The sequence below is a fragment of the Phyllobates terribilis genome, unplaced genomic scaffold, assembly GCF_046119375.1.
Source record: "Phyllobates terribilis strain yellow unplaced genomic scaffold, ASM4611937v1 Scaffold_5__5_contigs__length_657084704, whole genome shotgun sequence".
Lineage (NCBI taxonomy): Eukaryota > Metazoa > Chordata > Amphibia > Anura > Dendrobatidae > Phyllobates > Phyllobates terribilis.
Genome location: NW_027362765.1, coordinates 95,671,186 through 95,686,770, shown reverse-complemented (window position 1 = coordinate 95,686,770; position 15,585 = coordinate 95,671,186). Strand labels below are relative to the sequence as shown.

At 39.9% G+C, this 15,585-nt stretch overlaps 1 protein-coding gene across 1 annotated transcript in view; it reads right to left on the bottom strand.

The window, feature by feature from the left end:
• The window catches only part of KIF19 (kinesin family member 19), a 50,917-nt gene that overhangs the window by 6,495 nt on the left and 28,837 nt on the right, over positions 1-15,585 (bottom strand). The window contains exons 6-16 of the mRNA XM_073682556.1: positions 9,144-9,269; positions 8,501-8,695; positions 5,537-5,683; positions 5,303-5,425; positions 4,537-4,693; positions 4,276-4,450; positions 3,926-4,124; positions 2,591-2,861; positions 2,136-2,257; positions 1,765-1,934; positions 661-766 (exon numbers count right to left, since the gene is read on the bottom strand). Coding sequence (XP_073538657.1) covers positions 661-766; positions 1,765-1,934; positions 2,136-2,257; positions 2,591-2,861; positions 3,926-4,124; positions 4,276-4,450; positions 4,537-4,693; positions 5,303-5,425; positions 5,537-5,683; positions 8,501-8,695; positions 9,144-9,269 — 1,791 coding nt within the window. The remainder of the gene's footprint in view (positions 1-660; positions 767-1,764; positions 1,935-2,135; positions 2,258-2,590; positions 2,862-3,925; positions 4,125-4,275; positions 4,451-4,536; positions 4,694-5,302; positions 5,426-5,536; positions 5,684-8,500; positions 8,696-9,143; positions 9,270-15,585) is intronic.

The following is a 15,585-nucleotide window of genomic DNA, read 5'->3' as shown; positions in this document are numbered from 1 at the left end:
GAAAGACCACCTTCTTCACTAACTCAAAATTCCCTTCCCAAGTAGCAGGGAGTATTCCTATCAGAAGAATTTACGGACCAACTTTGTGGAACGAGGGGGGGGTTAACTAATTATAAAAAGGAGGTCCTTTGACCCTCCATGTGAACCACCCTCTTCACTGAAGTCTTTCGTAGTTATGTGAACAGCAGAACAAACAGCTTTCCATGGAAGTCATTGCAGCTGGTGGTCGCTTTGCATTGGAGTCCTGTGTTTATACTGTAAAAGCTTCAAATGGCAAAATCCTTTAAAAAAGGGTTGCCATCAAGACAACCTGTCCTTGTGTCTTAGAGGGGTTTCCCTTCTTAGGACCCTGAGAGAGATACTGAGTAAAAGAGGCACTCGGACAGGCAGACCTGGCCACTCCTTGAATGAGATGGTCCGCAAAATATGACCTGGTCACTTGATTATTTGTTAATCTCATAATGAGCATTGATGGAGATGTATGAGATGCTTCACCTGGCTACTGAAATAACAAGTTAATTGTTGGGCTGAGGCAACTTTGCAAGGAGAAAGGGGATGGAGTTGTGTAGTTATCTAAAGTCTATGGCCAGCTAGGAAAAGAAACCCTGATGTCTCTCTAACATACAGAAGCAGCAGCAGAGGTAAAACCTTCCTACCTACCTCTTTGCTGACCATGCCATTCACGTGTATTGGCGGTGGGGTCACCACTGTGGAGTTTTTAAAGTGCCGGGCACGAGGACTGGTTTTAAATACTTTATTTGCATCACTGGTAAAAAAAGAGAAGACATAACATAAAGGCTTAAATTTCTTCAATTCCGATAAGAATCAGTGGCAGATCCTGGAAATATGAAAAAAAAATGTATTGGAATTCTCAAAACAACCCCTTTTTAAATACTATATTCCCGAGGGTAAAATATAAATAACTGATACCCACCTCCCGCACCGGTACTGTTCCAGCAATATTGGCGTCAGATCTCCCAGGGCTTGAGTGACGGTGTTATGCCACACTTCCCTCGGACGTCCGATGGAGGATGGACAACTGCAGTCCATTAGTGGCCTCTGATTGTTATCCACATGAGCACAGCATCCAATGTCACACAAGTCCTGGGAAATCTGGTGCTGACATTGCTGGAATGGCACTAGTGCGGCAGGTGAGCATTGTTTATTTTACACTGAGGTAGATAGTACTGAAAAAGGAATTGTCCGAGTAGTGAACAACCCTTGTAAGAGGGGTCCCATGATGATATCAAGTATTCTTAAAGGGGTTCTTCAGAATAAAAAAAAATTGCCTTCTTTTAAAAACAATGTCACACCTGTCCACAGGTTGTGTGTGGTATTGCAGCCCATCTCCATTTACCTGAACAATACAAACCAGTGACAGGTGTGCTGCTGTTTCTAAACGAAGGCAGCCATGTTTTTCTAACCCTTCTTAAAACATAACAGAAGGTAAGGAGGACTTCATAGATTCTTTAAGGGCTTGTCTAATTTTGCATTACTTTTCCCTTCTCCCTCTAATAAGGCTATTGGTACATTAGTAGATTCAGACATTGCTGGGGGTGCCTAGTGGGAACCAGTGACATTATTGGGCCCTACTCCACCAAATGGCCAACTAAACATCAAGTGAAAACTTCAAGATCCTATTAACTTGGTCTATCTCCTGCATGATGAAGATCTAAGAGAGGTCTTAGTTACTGGCCCCTCAGGGAATATTACACCGTACTAGGACCTTATTATTATGGTTGAGGCAAATTTTTAGTCTCCAACCTTTCTGTCTCTGAGAGTAGTCGTGGAAGGATTCTTCTGTAGGACTCTCTTTGGTTCAGATTCCAGTTGTCTGATCCAAATGTACGGATGCTCTCTTGGTCTGAGTCTGGTTCCTGGGACGTCTCCTCTGCTGTGATCTGAGGGATTTTAGGCAATGAGTTCTGGCTGTCCTGCAAAATATTAAAAAGTTGAATTAGAGTCCAGGGGAAACATGGAACATCTTAGAACTAGAGCTTTCGACAAGATGAAGAACATCACATCTCTTCACTAATGGTGTATAGATAAGCTAGGAAGAAAAGAAGGAGCCTGATGCCCTTGGGGCTTTATCCAATCAATGTCCTATGGGGAAAACATGACTTAGCCTTACTTACTTTTAGGGCTAAAACAGAAGCTTTGTCAATAATAGTTATTCGGTCCAATGTGCCATCTTCTAGCTCTCGAAGGTAGAGCTCATATAAGTCCTCCAGGCGGTCAGGGACAGTCAGGTTGTGGTCTACAAACAGAGGAACCATGTAAGAGAAACCATCAACACAACATGGACTCATCATCTATGAACTATAGGGCTACTAGTATCGTTCAGAAAAATTAATTTTGTTAACCTGTTCATTGTTTTCAAAATGTCTCAAAAATATACTTGAAATTTTCCATTCTTGAGCCAACTAGATCCACCATCACTTCCATTTGAGATTGTCTAGCCCACATAGAAGATCCACCCACCACAAAGAGTCCTCAATAGTCCCTGCTTATTTTTGGTTGACCAAAGGAGAAACTACACAATGAGGAAATGGTCCTTCGTTTGTATTTTGACCCCAATGGGAATCCTTACCAGCAATGATACGTCTCTGCTGCTTGATGATCTCATCACATAGACACCGATGTTGCTCAAACTTCTGCACCATGTAGTTCTTCTGCCGGATCATGTTGTCTTTGAGCAGTGCGTGAGACTGCATCTCCGTGTTTTCTATCTCCAGTTCATGGACTTTACACAAGAGGCTTAGGACCTCCCTCTGCTCCTCTGAGCTGATTCGTTTGGGTAAAATCTCTTCCAGTCTTCTTGCTCGTTGTCGGATTTCTTTAAATCGCTTCTCCAATTCCATCTGCAGAAGACATGACAGACAGTGAAGGACTAACTTCATCCTGACACACACATAATATTACTCCAGCTGCTGACAGTGTAAATCTTCACAGACCATCCCCTTAAAGTGGTTGTCTTATGAAGACAACCCCTGTCCATATGCCCTATTGTACACTCCATGGAGGGATCCCCAGGTTGGGTTACCTTCTGATCAGAGTCGAGGGTGACACTTGGATGTATACAAGCTGCCCATGTATTCCATATATTCATCTGAATGGCAGCCACTACATTTCCTGTGGAACAGCTGATACATTGGAAGTGTCTTGTGCAACCACTTTTATGTGCATTAAACAGAAATAGGCAACTTAGCAGATCTTAAGGGGGTATTTCATGAAAATGAATGAGAGTTAGACATAGTGTATTACAGCGAGCTGGGGGTCCTTTGGGATCACATTATTGTCATGTGACCTCGGGATTGTCCGAAGTAGCCAAACCCTGTTCAGCAGGTGGGTCAAATGCTTAGCTTTATTTATTTTATACTGTTTTTGACACACTTTTTTTTATACTCTAGCCAATATACTATGCTGCTGTTAACTCTCATGTTCTCTCTCACTTCATCTCAGCTCTTTTCCTGGGAAATGCCCCTCTATGGTACATTGTGGGATATATACAACCAATGTATAGGGTTATACGTGTCTGTCAGCAAACTGCTGACAGACTTTAGGTAGAAACCACCAGAATTTTCAGTGCATTTTCAAATGTGACTGGAGTTGTGTAGAGTTGGTGTGAATTGATGTCAGTAATCTGTGTCTGCTGGACGGGAGCCGTGAGAATCGCCCCTTACCTAGCGACATCTGCGGCTCTAGTTATGATTAGCTAGCCTGGCTCAATATCATGTCGTACATGTGATGTCACTCCAGACTTGCAAATCACAAGAAGAGCACCGGAGGCAGTTAGGTAAGAGGCGGTTCCCATGGCTCCTGTCCAATGGCCAAAGACTACTGACGTGGCCGATGGCCAGGGTCATGCATATTGGTTTGTACCAACTCTAGGGTCAAGTTACTAAATTCATGTTCCTACTAATACCTTTTGGCGGCGCAGCTTGCTTTGATCTACTACTAGGGCGTGAACGTTCTCTCTGGCCGCTGTCACCTCCGACGGCTCCATTATGTCGGACTGGTCATCTCCAGTGTCCGAGTCCTTTTCGCTATCGTCTTTGCCATAAGATTCCCTCCTCAGCTCTTCTCGCCATTTGCGGACTCGACGAGTTTTTTCTTGCTCCCAGCTGTAATCATAAGACAGGTAAAAGTGATTGCTGGTGGCCTATAAAGCTAGATCCCTAACACCCCACAGTTGGCCAAAGCTGTTAAATGGCTGATTACAAAGGGACCTCACTATGTTACCCGATCAATGTGTGGGTACAGTTCTCCACCTACTCGGCAATGATGAGGAAGTGACGGGAAGTCTCCATCTGTATCTCCATGTGGTTGTTCTCCAGGTCCATAAGCTGTTTGCGGATGTCCATCTGTTCCCTAAAAGCCTTTATCAGCTGCTCCCGGAGCTGGTCCATCTCCCGTCTGTCATAGGGTAATGTATGGAGCTGGACCTCAGCTGGTGGTCAGAATATTGGGAGGAGTTATGGTGTTTATTACTTGGGAGTCTACGGGATTTGCCTATTGAAAGAAGCCAAATATCACCTTGGATGTTGCGAATATCACTCTTCTCATTCCTCATCTGTTTCAAACCCTGCTCGTCAATCTTCTCCTTGAGTCTTTGGATCTCATTTCTCAGGTCAGAAATGATACTGGTGTACTGGGCGATATGGTAAGAGACATTGAGAAGGTTCCGCTTCACCTGGATGACAGAAAAAGAACTGGTATGATGGAAAGGAATCGTATAGAATGACTTTGAATTGCATTGTTAACTATGACCTAAAGCCACCACATTTCTTAGATATTGGTGAGAAGTTCCCAAGATGAGCAAGAGCTGTCAATATGACCGTCGTGATACTTACATGTCCCTGATCCGGTCGGAAGTCACTTTTGACGCCTTCTGCAGCAAATGTAAGTGTCAGGCAATGCCATCTACCATACTACCAGTCGAAACACTACCCCTGTCTATGGGTGCTACCCTAAAGTGCCAACCACTGTGTCCACCATACTTTGCTTTAGTTCATACACATCATTAATCCTTGAGTGCCACTTAAGAGTGCCAGCTGTTGCAGGCTGCGTTTCATTCTACATTGCAGCTGATATGTCTTACCAGTCTGTGTGTGTCACTCTACAGTGCCTGATTTGCTGTCTGTCTCTTACCATCTGCACGTGGCACATAGTCCTACACACTCAGCCCTAGATTTTACTAGTAGTCACTACCTGAGCGGGTTCATAAGAATATCCTGCTGTCAGTGACTAAAGGAAATCCTAACCAAAGCAATTACCCTTTAAAGGAGGTCAGTATACATACCCGGGTCTTGATATTTTTGGCACGGTCAGCGTAGGTGAGAGTATTCCGGGACTCCTCAAAGGCACTGCTGGCCGGACTTATGTGAGCGATCATCACAGTGCGACTATTGCCGCCCAAAGAGTCCTGATGATGAAGACAAGGGTATGTAAAGCCAATTTTGAACCACAAAAGCTGACAATCTGAGAAGATGCTGGAGGTCAGTGGAATGTGTTTGGCTTATTGGATGGACGGTACCTTCAGGAGTCTGGTCAGCTTGCTGTCTCGGTAGTTGACATACTTATTGCCTCCTCTGTCACTGAGGGCGTTAATACAGTTACCCAGCGCCAGCAGGGAGCGATTGATGTGCGCCCCTTCCTTCATCCGCTGACCTCGGTTCTGCGTCTACAGCGAAGAAAAAAAAGTTTACTTGTTAAAATAAATAAAAAAATCATGGTGGCACTATGGCTGTCACTGACAACACTACCATGGGGGAACTATGGCTGTCACTAATAATAGCTCTGTCATTGGGGCAGTATAGCTGTCACTAATAAGAGCACTGCCATGGGGGCACTATGGTTGTAATAAATAATACCCCTACCATGGAGGTACTGTCACTAGCACTGTTAAGGACACAGTATGACATGGTATCACTGTAACAGGAATTGCTAATGGATAGCTGTAAATGGCATTATTATGGCAGCACTGAGACTGGCACTGTTATGAGGGCACTGAGTCTGGCACAGGGGGCACTATGGCTGACTCTGGTATGTGGACACTGTTCTTAGCTCAACATGAGACACAAAGGTTGGTTGTTTTATGGACTGTGACAGATTAAATCCATGGATGGCAGTTGTCTGTTATGGAGGCACTTTAGCACGCTGTTATAGGTCAATGTTCTTGGCTCTGTTGTGCGGTTACAGTGGCTCACTTTGTTATAGGGCACTATGGCTGGCACTATTATGGAGGTACTATATCATACTCTTATAGGGTGCAGCTCTATTGTGGAGTCAATGTGGCTCACTCTGTTATGAGGTACTGTGGTTGACTCTGTTATGGGGCACCGTGGCTCTGTTTTTATATATATATTTGTCATAGAAAATATGTCATAGAAAATATTAGCAGCTGCAGCCCCACCAGAGAGGGACATTCTTTCCCCTCCCTCCTCCCCTCTCTCAGTTGCAGTACCAGACAAGAGCTAACACTCCTAGATGCAGGATTGTACAATAGACTAATACAAGTAAGGCTGCAATGTGTAGATTGGAGACAAAGAGAAGTGACACTCCTAATTAAGATGCATGAAGTCCTTTTGAAGCCCAGATGACTGAAAGAAGATGTCTTTTGTGAGAAAGACTGAGATTCAGAATGGACAGGTAATTAGACAAAAGGTCTTTTCAGAAAGCAATAGGGACAGGTGTTTACGTATAAACACAGAAGTGGAAGAAACATTTTGTCCACAGGAAATACATTGTCCTTTCAAGGGAAATATTTTACATGTACACTAGACACCATTGTCCCTGTAAGACAAGTATTGCACCACCAACAGACATATGTCTCCGAAGGAAAATATTGAATATCGATATCTATTTAAATCCGATATTGATGAGATATATATTTTTAGCAGCAGGCTAATAGGGGAAGAAGACATAATTTTTCACAACTGTAACCCCTGATGATGAGCCACAAATCGACAGTACCAGATAACTGACAACAGCTATGCCATGTTTACTATCTATGGAAAGGTAAAATCCCGATGGAAAATATGGCGGCAATCTCGAACTTCTGTGACCATCAGGAGTGAAGTTATCACAGAAGTTGGGATTTCATAAAATCCTGAAGGGTTGAGGATGGCTCACAACCCTGCCCACATGAGGTCATCATGGGGGGTGGGGTGTGGATGGAACTCAGGGGCTGATAAAAGATCAAGCCGAATTATGATTTGTGTTCGTGTAGAGAGATACATATCGGGTATGCGTGAAGGCCGTTCTCTGAACGTCCCCAAGCGAAGCGCTCTCCTTCGGCTAAGTTGACTTGTCTCCGCGACCAGTGTAGTAAGTTCTCTTGTTAATCCCTTTGATTTTCTGTAACTGTAACTATATATACCGTATTGTTTTGTCCCCTTTGTAAAATCATTTGTATATTTTTCATAAAAACTGCCTCCCTTTGGATTAAATATAAAATTTAATAGTTCTGTTCCTTTTGTTCTGTAACCACGCTACCTATCAGGCGTCCAGTCAGCCTGTAAAAACGGCTGGTGGTCGTAGCAAGTAGTCTTGGGTTATCGTGGAGTTAGTGGTGATCAAATGGGGTTATATACACATATTCCATGTGTTGGAATCCGGAGGTGTATATACCATATGCTCACTGTTAGTTTTCTGATATCCAGCCTGTTAGTGCACACAGCCTGCGACCTCCTCCGTTATCAGTCGGCCAATCGTGTAATTGTCTGGACAATAGGGGGCAGCAGAGAGCTGTTCGACACACAGATGGTGCTGTGGTACCTTCCAGGACTGTGATATTCTTGACATTATACATATATATATATATATATATATATATATATATATATATATATATATATATTATATACACACACACACAGTTGTGCTCAAAAGTTTACATACCCCAGCAGAATTTTTCCTTTCTTGGCCTTGTTTCAGAGAATATGAATGATAGCAAAACACTTTTTCTCCACTCATGGTTATTGGTTGGGTGAAGCCATTTATTGTCAAACTACTGTGTTTTCTCTTTTTAAATCTTGAGCACAACTGTATACACATATACACCTACACATGCATGGAGGCTTTATTGTGGATGAGAACTGATGTAAACGATTACTTTCTGTGAATGGTGTGGCGGTATATTATTACTAATACACTCACACAGCTTAAAGAAATACCAGCTAGACCCAGCAGGTGGCGATGTTTATCAGCATAAATCACATCTCTAGGCTGCGGATTACACTGAGCCCTGAGAGCAGCTTTGTCCTCAGCAAGGTGTCAGGTTACAAATAAAAGGGCACGTTCATTAAAAGCCTTGCAGAACAAAGAACAAATTCTCTAAAGCCTTTTGTCAATCCAGGACAACTATGTGATTAGAAGGCATCTGGTCGGGTTTTTTATCCCTACTGGACAGGACTTCATTATACCATACATATAACTGTTTATGATTTTATTATATTGGTTTGAGATTAATACCGTAATCTTGGGTTACATGAATTACCTGGGAGGCCCGCTCTGACCCGGCCAGGTCTATCATGAAGAGTCGTCCCACGCGGACCTCCTGTGTGATGTTCTTGACCCGGCTCTTCTGCCGTACTGTGACCTGGAGGATGGCGTGAGAGCGGGACGAGGTCTTATTGGCCGCCGTGGGCTCCTGGGTCCTTTGCTTGTTTCCTTTCATTAGCAGCTGCATGATCTATAATTGGCCATATTTCAGTACAGCAGGGTGAAAGGGACACACATAATTGAGACACTGAGAAAATTACAAATTCTATACGGAATTTTTTATTGGGCACCATATGGCGGTATTATTAAAATATTTAGGTGTTGTACTGCATTATATAGAGGCACTGTACTTAGATATTATTTGTGACTGTAATGCAAGCAAGACCCCTCACAGCATTTTGCACCACAAGACTTGGATCAAATTATACAATTTCCCTAAAACAACATATCGTATATATCAAGGTGATGAAAATATGTCCTAGCTGGGTACACAATCAGGAGGAGGTGAAATATGCACAAATTAGCAGTACTGGGGCACAGTATTTGCAACAACTGTAAAGTGAAACTGTGGAGCTGATGCAAATTATGGTCTATGCGCCCCCTGCAGGTCAAAAATATGAAACAAATTATACTGTCACCTCTTTGGCGTTAATGGTGGACACCTCCGTTATCCCAGCTACTTGAATCACTCCCTTTGAGTCCTCTCGTAGATCCAGGTAGCCCAGGGCTGGGTTCAATAAGTCTCGGATCATTTCATTGTAGATCTGTAAAATGAAGAAGATAGTTTAATATGACTAAACACAGAGATGTCATCTGATCATGTGTATGTGGATAGATGCGTATCAATGTTTGTTGTACATGAACACGTGTCTGTACTTGTGCTGAGCATGTATGCGCATGTATGAATGTTACATATGTGTGTTTATGTATGTGTGCGCATGTATGAATGTTACATATGTGTGTTTATGTATATGCGCATGTATGAATGTTACATATGTGTGTTTATGTATATGTGCACATGTATGAATGTTACATATGTGTGTTTATGTATATGTGCACATGTATAAATGTTACATATGTGCGTTTATGTATGTGTGCACATGTATGAATGTTACATATGTGTGTTTATGTATATGTGCACATGTATGAATGTTACATATGTGTGTTTATGTATGTGTGTGCATGTATGAATGTTACATATGTGTGTTTATGTATGTGTGTGCATGTATGAATGTTACATATGTGTGTTTATGTATGTGTGCGCATGTATGAATGTTACATATGTGTGTTTATGTATGTGTGCGCATGTATAAATGTTACATATGTGTGTTTATGTATATGCGCATGTATGAATGTTACATATGTGTGTTTATGTATGTGTGCGCATGTATGAATGTTACATATGTGCGTTTATGTATGTGTGTGCATGTATAAATGTTACATATGTGTGTTTATGTATGTGTGCGCATGTATGAATGTTACATATGTGTGTTTATGTATGTGTGCGCATGTATGAATGTTACATATGTGTGTTTATGTATGTGTGCGCATGTATGAATGTTACATATGTGTGTTTATGTATATGCGCATGTATGAATGTTACATATGTGTGTTTATGTATGTGTGCACATGTATGAATGTTACATATGTGTGTTTATGTATATGTGCACATGTATGAATGTTACATATGTGTGTTTATGTATATGTGTGCATGTATGAATGTTACATATGTGTGTTTATGTATATGTGCGCATGTATAAATGTTACATATGTGTGTTTATGTATATGCGCATGTATGAATGTTACATATGTGTGTTTATGTATGTGTGCGCATGTATGAATGTTACATATGTGTGTTTATGTATGTGTGCGCATGTATAAATGTTACATATGTGTGTTTATGTATATGTGCGCATGTATGAATGTTACATATGTGTGTTTATGTATGTGTGTGCATGTATGAATGTTACATATGTGTGTTTATGTATATGTGCGCATGTATGAATGTTACATATGTGTGTTTATGTATGTGTGTGCATGTATGAATGTTACATATGTGTGTTTATGTATGTGTGTGCATGTATGAATGTTACATATGTGTGTTTATGTATGTGTGCGCATGTATGAATGTTACATATGTGTGTTTATGTATGTGTGCGCATGTATAAATGTTACATATGTGTGTTTATGTATATGCGCATGTATGAATGTTACATATGTGTGTTTATGTATGTGTGCGCATGTATGAATGTTACATATGTGTGTTTATGTATGTGTGTGCATGTATGAATGTTACATATGTGTGTTTATGTATGTGTGCGCATGTATGAATGTTACATATGTGTGTTTATGTATGTGTGCGCATGTATAAATGTTACATATGTGTGTTTATGTATATGCGCATGTATGAATGTTACATATGTGTGTTTATGTATGTGTGCGCATGTATGAATGTTACATATGTGCGTTTATGTATGTGTGTGCATGTATAAATGTTACATATGTGTGTTTATGTATGTGTGCGCATGTATGAATGTTACATATGTGTGTTTATGTATGTGTGCGCATGTATGAATGTTACATATGTGTGTTTATGTATGTGTGCGCATGTATGAATGTTACATATGTGTGTTTATGTATATGCGCATGTATGAATGTTACATATGTGTGTTTATGTATGTGTGCACATGTATGAATGTTACATATGTGTGTTTATGTATATGTGCACATGTATGAATGTTACATATGTGTGTTTATGTATATGTGTGCATGTATGAATGTTACATATGTGTGTTTATGTATATGTGCGCATGTATAAATGTTACATATGTGTGTTTATGTATATGCGCATGTATGAATGTTACATATGTGTGTTTATGTATGTGTGCGCATGTATGAATGTTACATATGTGTGTTTATGTATGTGTGCGCATGTATAAATGTTACATATGTGTGTTTATGTATATGTGCGCATGTATGAATGTTACATATGTGTGTTTATGTATGTGTGTGCATGTATGAATGTTACATATGTGTGTTTATGTATATGTGCGCATGTATGAATGTTACATATGTGTGTTTATGTATGTGTGCGCATGTATGAATGTTACATATGTGTGTTTATGTATATGTGCGCATGTATGAATGTTACATATGTGTGTTTATGTATGTGTGCGCATGTATAAATGTTACATATGTGTGTTTATGTATGTGTGCGCATGTATAAATGTTACATATGTGTGTTTATGTATGTGTGCGCATGTATAAATGTTACATATGCGTGTTTATGTATATGTGCGCATGTATGAATGTTACATATGTGTGTTTATGTATATGTGCATGTATGATTGTTACATATGTGTGTTTATGTATATGTGCGCATGTATGAATGTTACATATGTGTGTTTATGTATGTGTGCACATGTATGAATGTTACATATGTGTGTTTATGTATATGTGCGCATGTATGAATGTTACATATGTGTGTTTATGTATGTGTGCGCATGTATAAATGTTACATACAGTACAGACCAAAAGTTTGGACACACCTTCTCATTTAAAGATTTTTCTGTATTTTCATGACAATGAAAATTGTACATTCACACTGAAGGCATCAAAACTATGAATTAACACATGTGGAATTATATACTTAACAAAAAAGTATGAAACGACTGAAAATATGTCTTCTATTCTAGGTTCTTCAAAGTAGCCACCTTTTGCTTTGATGACTGCTTTGCACACTCTTGGCATTCTCTTGATGAGCTTCAAGAGGTAGTCACCGGAAATGGTCTTCCAACAATCTTGAAGGAGTTCCCAGAGATGCTTAGCACTTGTTGGCCCTTTTGCCTTCACTCTGCGGTCCAGCTCACCCCAAACCATCTCGATTGGGTTCAGGTCTGGTGACTGTGGAGGCCAGGTCATCTGGCGTAGCACCCCATCACTCTCCTTCTTGGTCAAATAGCCCTTACACAGCCTGGAGGTGTGTTTGGGGTCATTGTCCTGTTGAAAAATAAATGATGGTCCAACTAAACGCAAACCGGATGGAATAGCATGCCGCTGCAAGATGCTGTGGTAGCCATGCTGGTTCAGTATGCCTTCAATTTTGAATAAATCCCCAACAGTGTCACCATCACACCACCTCCTCCATGCTTCACGGTGGGAACCAGGCATGTAGAGTCCATCCGTTCACCTTTTCTGCGTCGCACAAAGACACGGTGGTTGGAACCAAAGATCTCAAATTTGGACTCATCAGACCAAAGCACAGATTCCCACTGGTCTAATGTCCATTCCTTGTGTTCTTTAGCCCAAACAAGTCTCTTCAGCTTGTTGCCTGTCCTTAGCAGTGGTTTCCTAGCAGCTATTTTACCATGAAGGCCTGCTGCACAAAGTCTTCTCTTAACAGTTGTTGAAGAGATGTGTCTGCTGCTAGAACTCTATGTGGCATTGACCTGGTCTCTAATCTGAGCTGCTGTTAACCTGCGATTTCTGAGGCTGGTGACTCGGATAAACTTATCCTCAGAAGCAGAGGTGACTCTTGGTCTTCCTTTACTGGGGCAGTCCTCATGTGAGCCAGTTTCTTTGTAGCGCTTGATGGTTTTTGCAACTGCACTTGGGGACACTTTCAAAGTTTTCCCAATTTTTCGGACTGACTGATCTTCATTTCTTAAAGTAATGATGGCCACTCGTTTTTCTTGCCATAATACAAATTCTAACAGTCTATTCAGTAGGACTATCAGCTGTGTATCCACCTGACTTCTGCACAACACAACTGATGGTCCCAACCCCATTTATAAGGCAAGAAATCCCACTTATTAAACCTGACAGGGCACACCTGTGAAGTGAAAACCGTTTCCGGTGACTACCTCTTGAAGCTCATCAAGAGAATGCCAAGAGTGTGCAAAGCAGTCATCAAAGCAAAAGGTGGCTACTTTGAAGAACCTAGAATATAAGACATATTTTCAATTGTTTCACACTTTTTTGTTAAGTATATAATTCCACATGTGTTAATTCATAGTTTTGATGCCTTCAGTGTGAATGTACAATTTTCATAGTCATGAAAATACAGAAAAATCTTTAAATGAGAAGGTGTGTCCAAACTTTTGGTCTGTACTGTATGTGTGTTTATGTATGTGTGCGCATGTATAAATGTTACATATGTGTGTTTATGTATATGTGCGCATGTATGAATGTTACATATGTGTGTTTATGTATGTGTGCGCATGTATAAATGTTACATATGTGTGTTTATGTATGTGTGCGCATGTATGAATGTTACATATGTGTGTTTATGTATATGTGCGCATGTATGAATGTTACATATGTGTGTTTATGTATGTGTGCGCATGTATAAATGTTACATATGTGTGTTTATGTATATGTGCGCATGTATGAATGTTACATATGTGTGTTTATGTATGTGTGCGCATGTATAAATGTTACATATGTGTGTTTATGTATGTGTGCGCATGTATGAATGTTACATATGTGTGTTTATGTATATGTGCGCATGTATGAATGTTACATATGTGTGTTTATGTATGTGTGCGCATGTATAAATGTTACATATGTGTGTTTATGTATGTGTGCGCATGTATGAATGTTACATATGTGTGTTTATGTATATGTGCGCATGTATAAATGTTACATATGTGTGTTTATGTATGTGTGCGCATGTATGAATGTTACATATGTGTGTTTATGTATATGTGCGCATGTATGAATGTTACATATGTGTGTTTATGTATGTGTGCGCATGTATAAATGTTACATATGTGTGTTTATGTATGTGTGCGCATGTATGAATGTTACATATGTGTGTTTATGTATATGTGCGCATGTATGAATGTTACATATGTGTGTTTATGTATGTGTGCGCATGTATAAATGTTACATATGTGTGTTTATGTATGTGTGCGCATGTATGAATGTTACATATGTGTGTTTATGTATATGTGCGCATGTATAAATGTTACATATGTGTGTTTATGTATGTGTGCGCATGTATGAATGTTACATATGTGTGTTTATGTATGTGTGCACATGTATGAATGTTACATATGTGTGTTTATGTATGTGTGCGCATGTATGAATGTTACATATGTGTGTTTATGTATGTGTGCACATGTATGAATGTTACATATGTGTGTTTATGTATATGTGCGCATGTATGAATGTTACATATGTGTGTTTATGTATGTATGCACATGTATGAATGTTACATGTGTGTTTATGTATGTGTGCGCATGTATGCTACATATGTGTGTTTATGTATGTGTGCGCATGTATAAATGTTACATATGTGTGTTTATGTATATGCGCATGTATGAATGTTACATATGTGTGTTTATGTATATGCGCATGTATGAATGTTACATATGTGTGTTTATGTCTGTGTGCGCATGTATAAATGTTACATATGTGTGTTTATGTATGTGTGCACATGTATGAATGTTACATATGTGTGTTTATGTATATGTGCGCATGTATGAATGTTACATATGTGTGTTTATGTATGTGTGCGCATGTATAAATGTTACATATGTGTGTTTATGTATATGTGCGCATGTATGAATGTTACATATGTGTGTTTATGTATGTGTGCGCATGTATAAATGTTACATATGTGTGTTTATGTGTGTGTGCGCATGTATGAATGTTACATATGTGTGTTTATGTATGTGTGCGCATGTATGAATGTTACATGTGTGTTTATGTATGTGTGCGCATGTATAAATGTTACATATGTGTGTTTATGTATATGTGCGCATGTATGAATGTTACATATGTGTGTTTATGTATATGTGCGCATGTATAAATGTTACATATGTGTGTTTATGTATATGCGCATGTATGAATGTTACATATGTGTGTTTATGTATGTGTGCGCATGTATAAATGTTACATATGTGTGTTTATGTATATGCGCATGTATGAATGTTACATGTGTGTTTATGTATGTGTGCGCATGTATGTTACATATGTGTGTTTATGTATGTGTGCGCATGTATGAATGTTACATATGTGTGTTTATGTATGTGTGCGCATGTATGAATGTTACATATGTGTGTTTATGTATGTGTG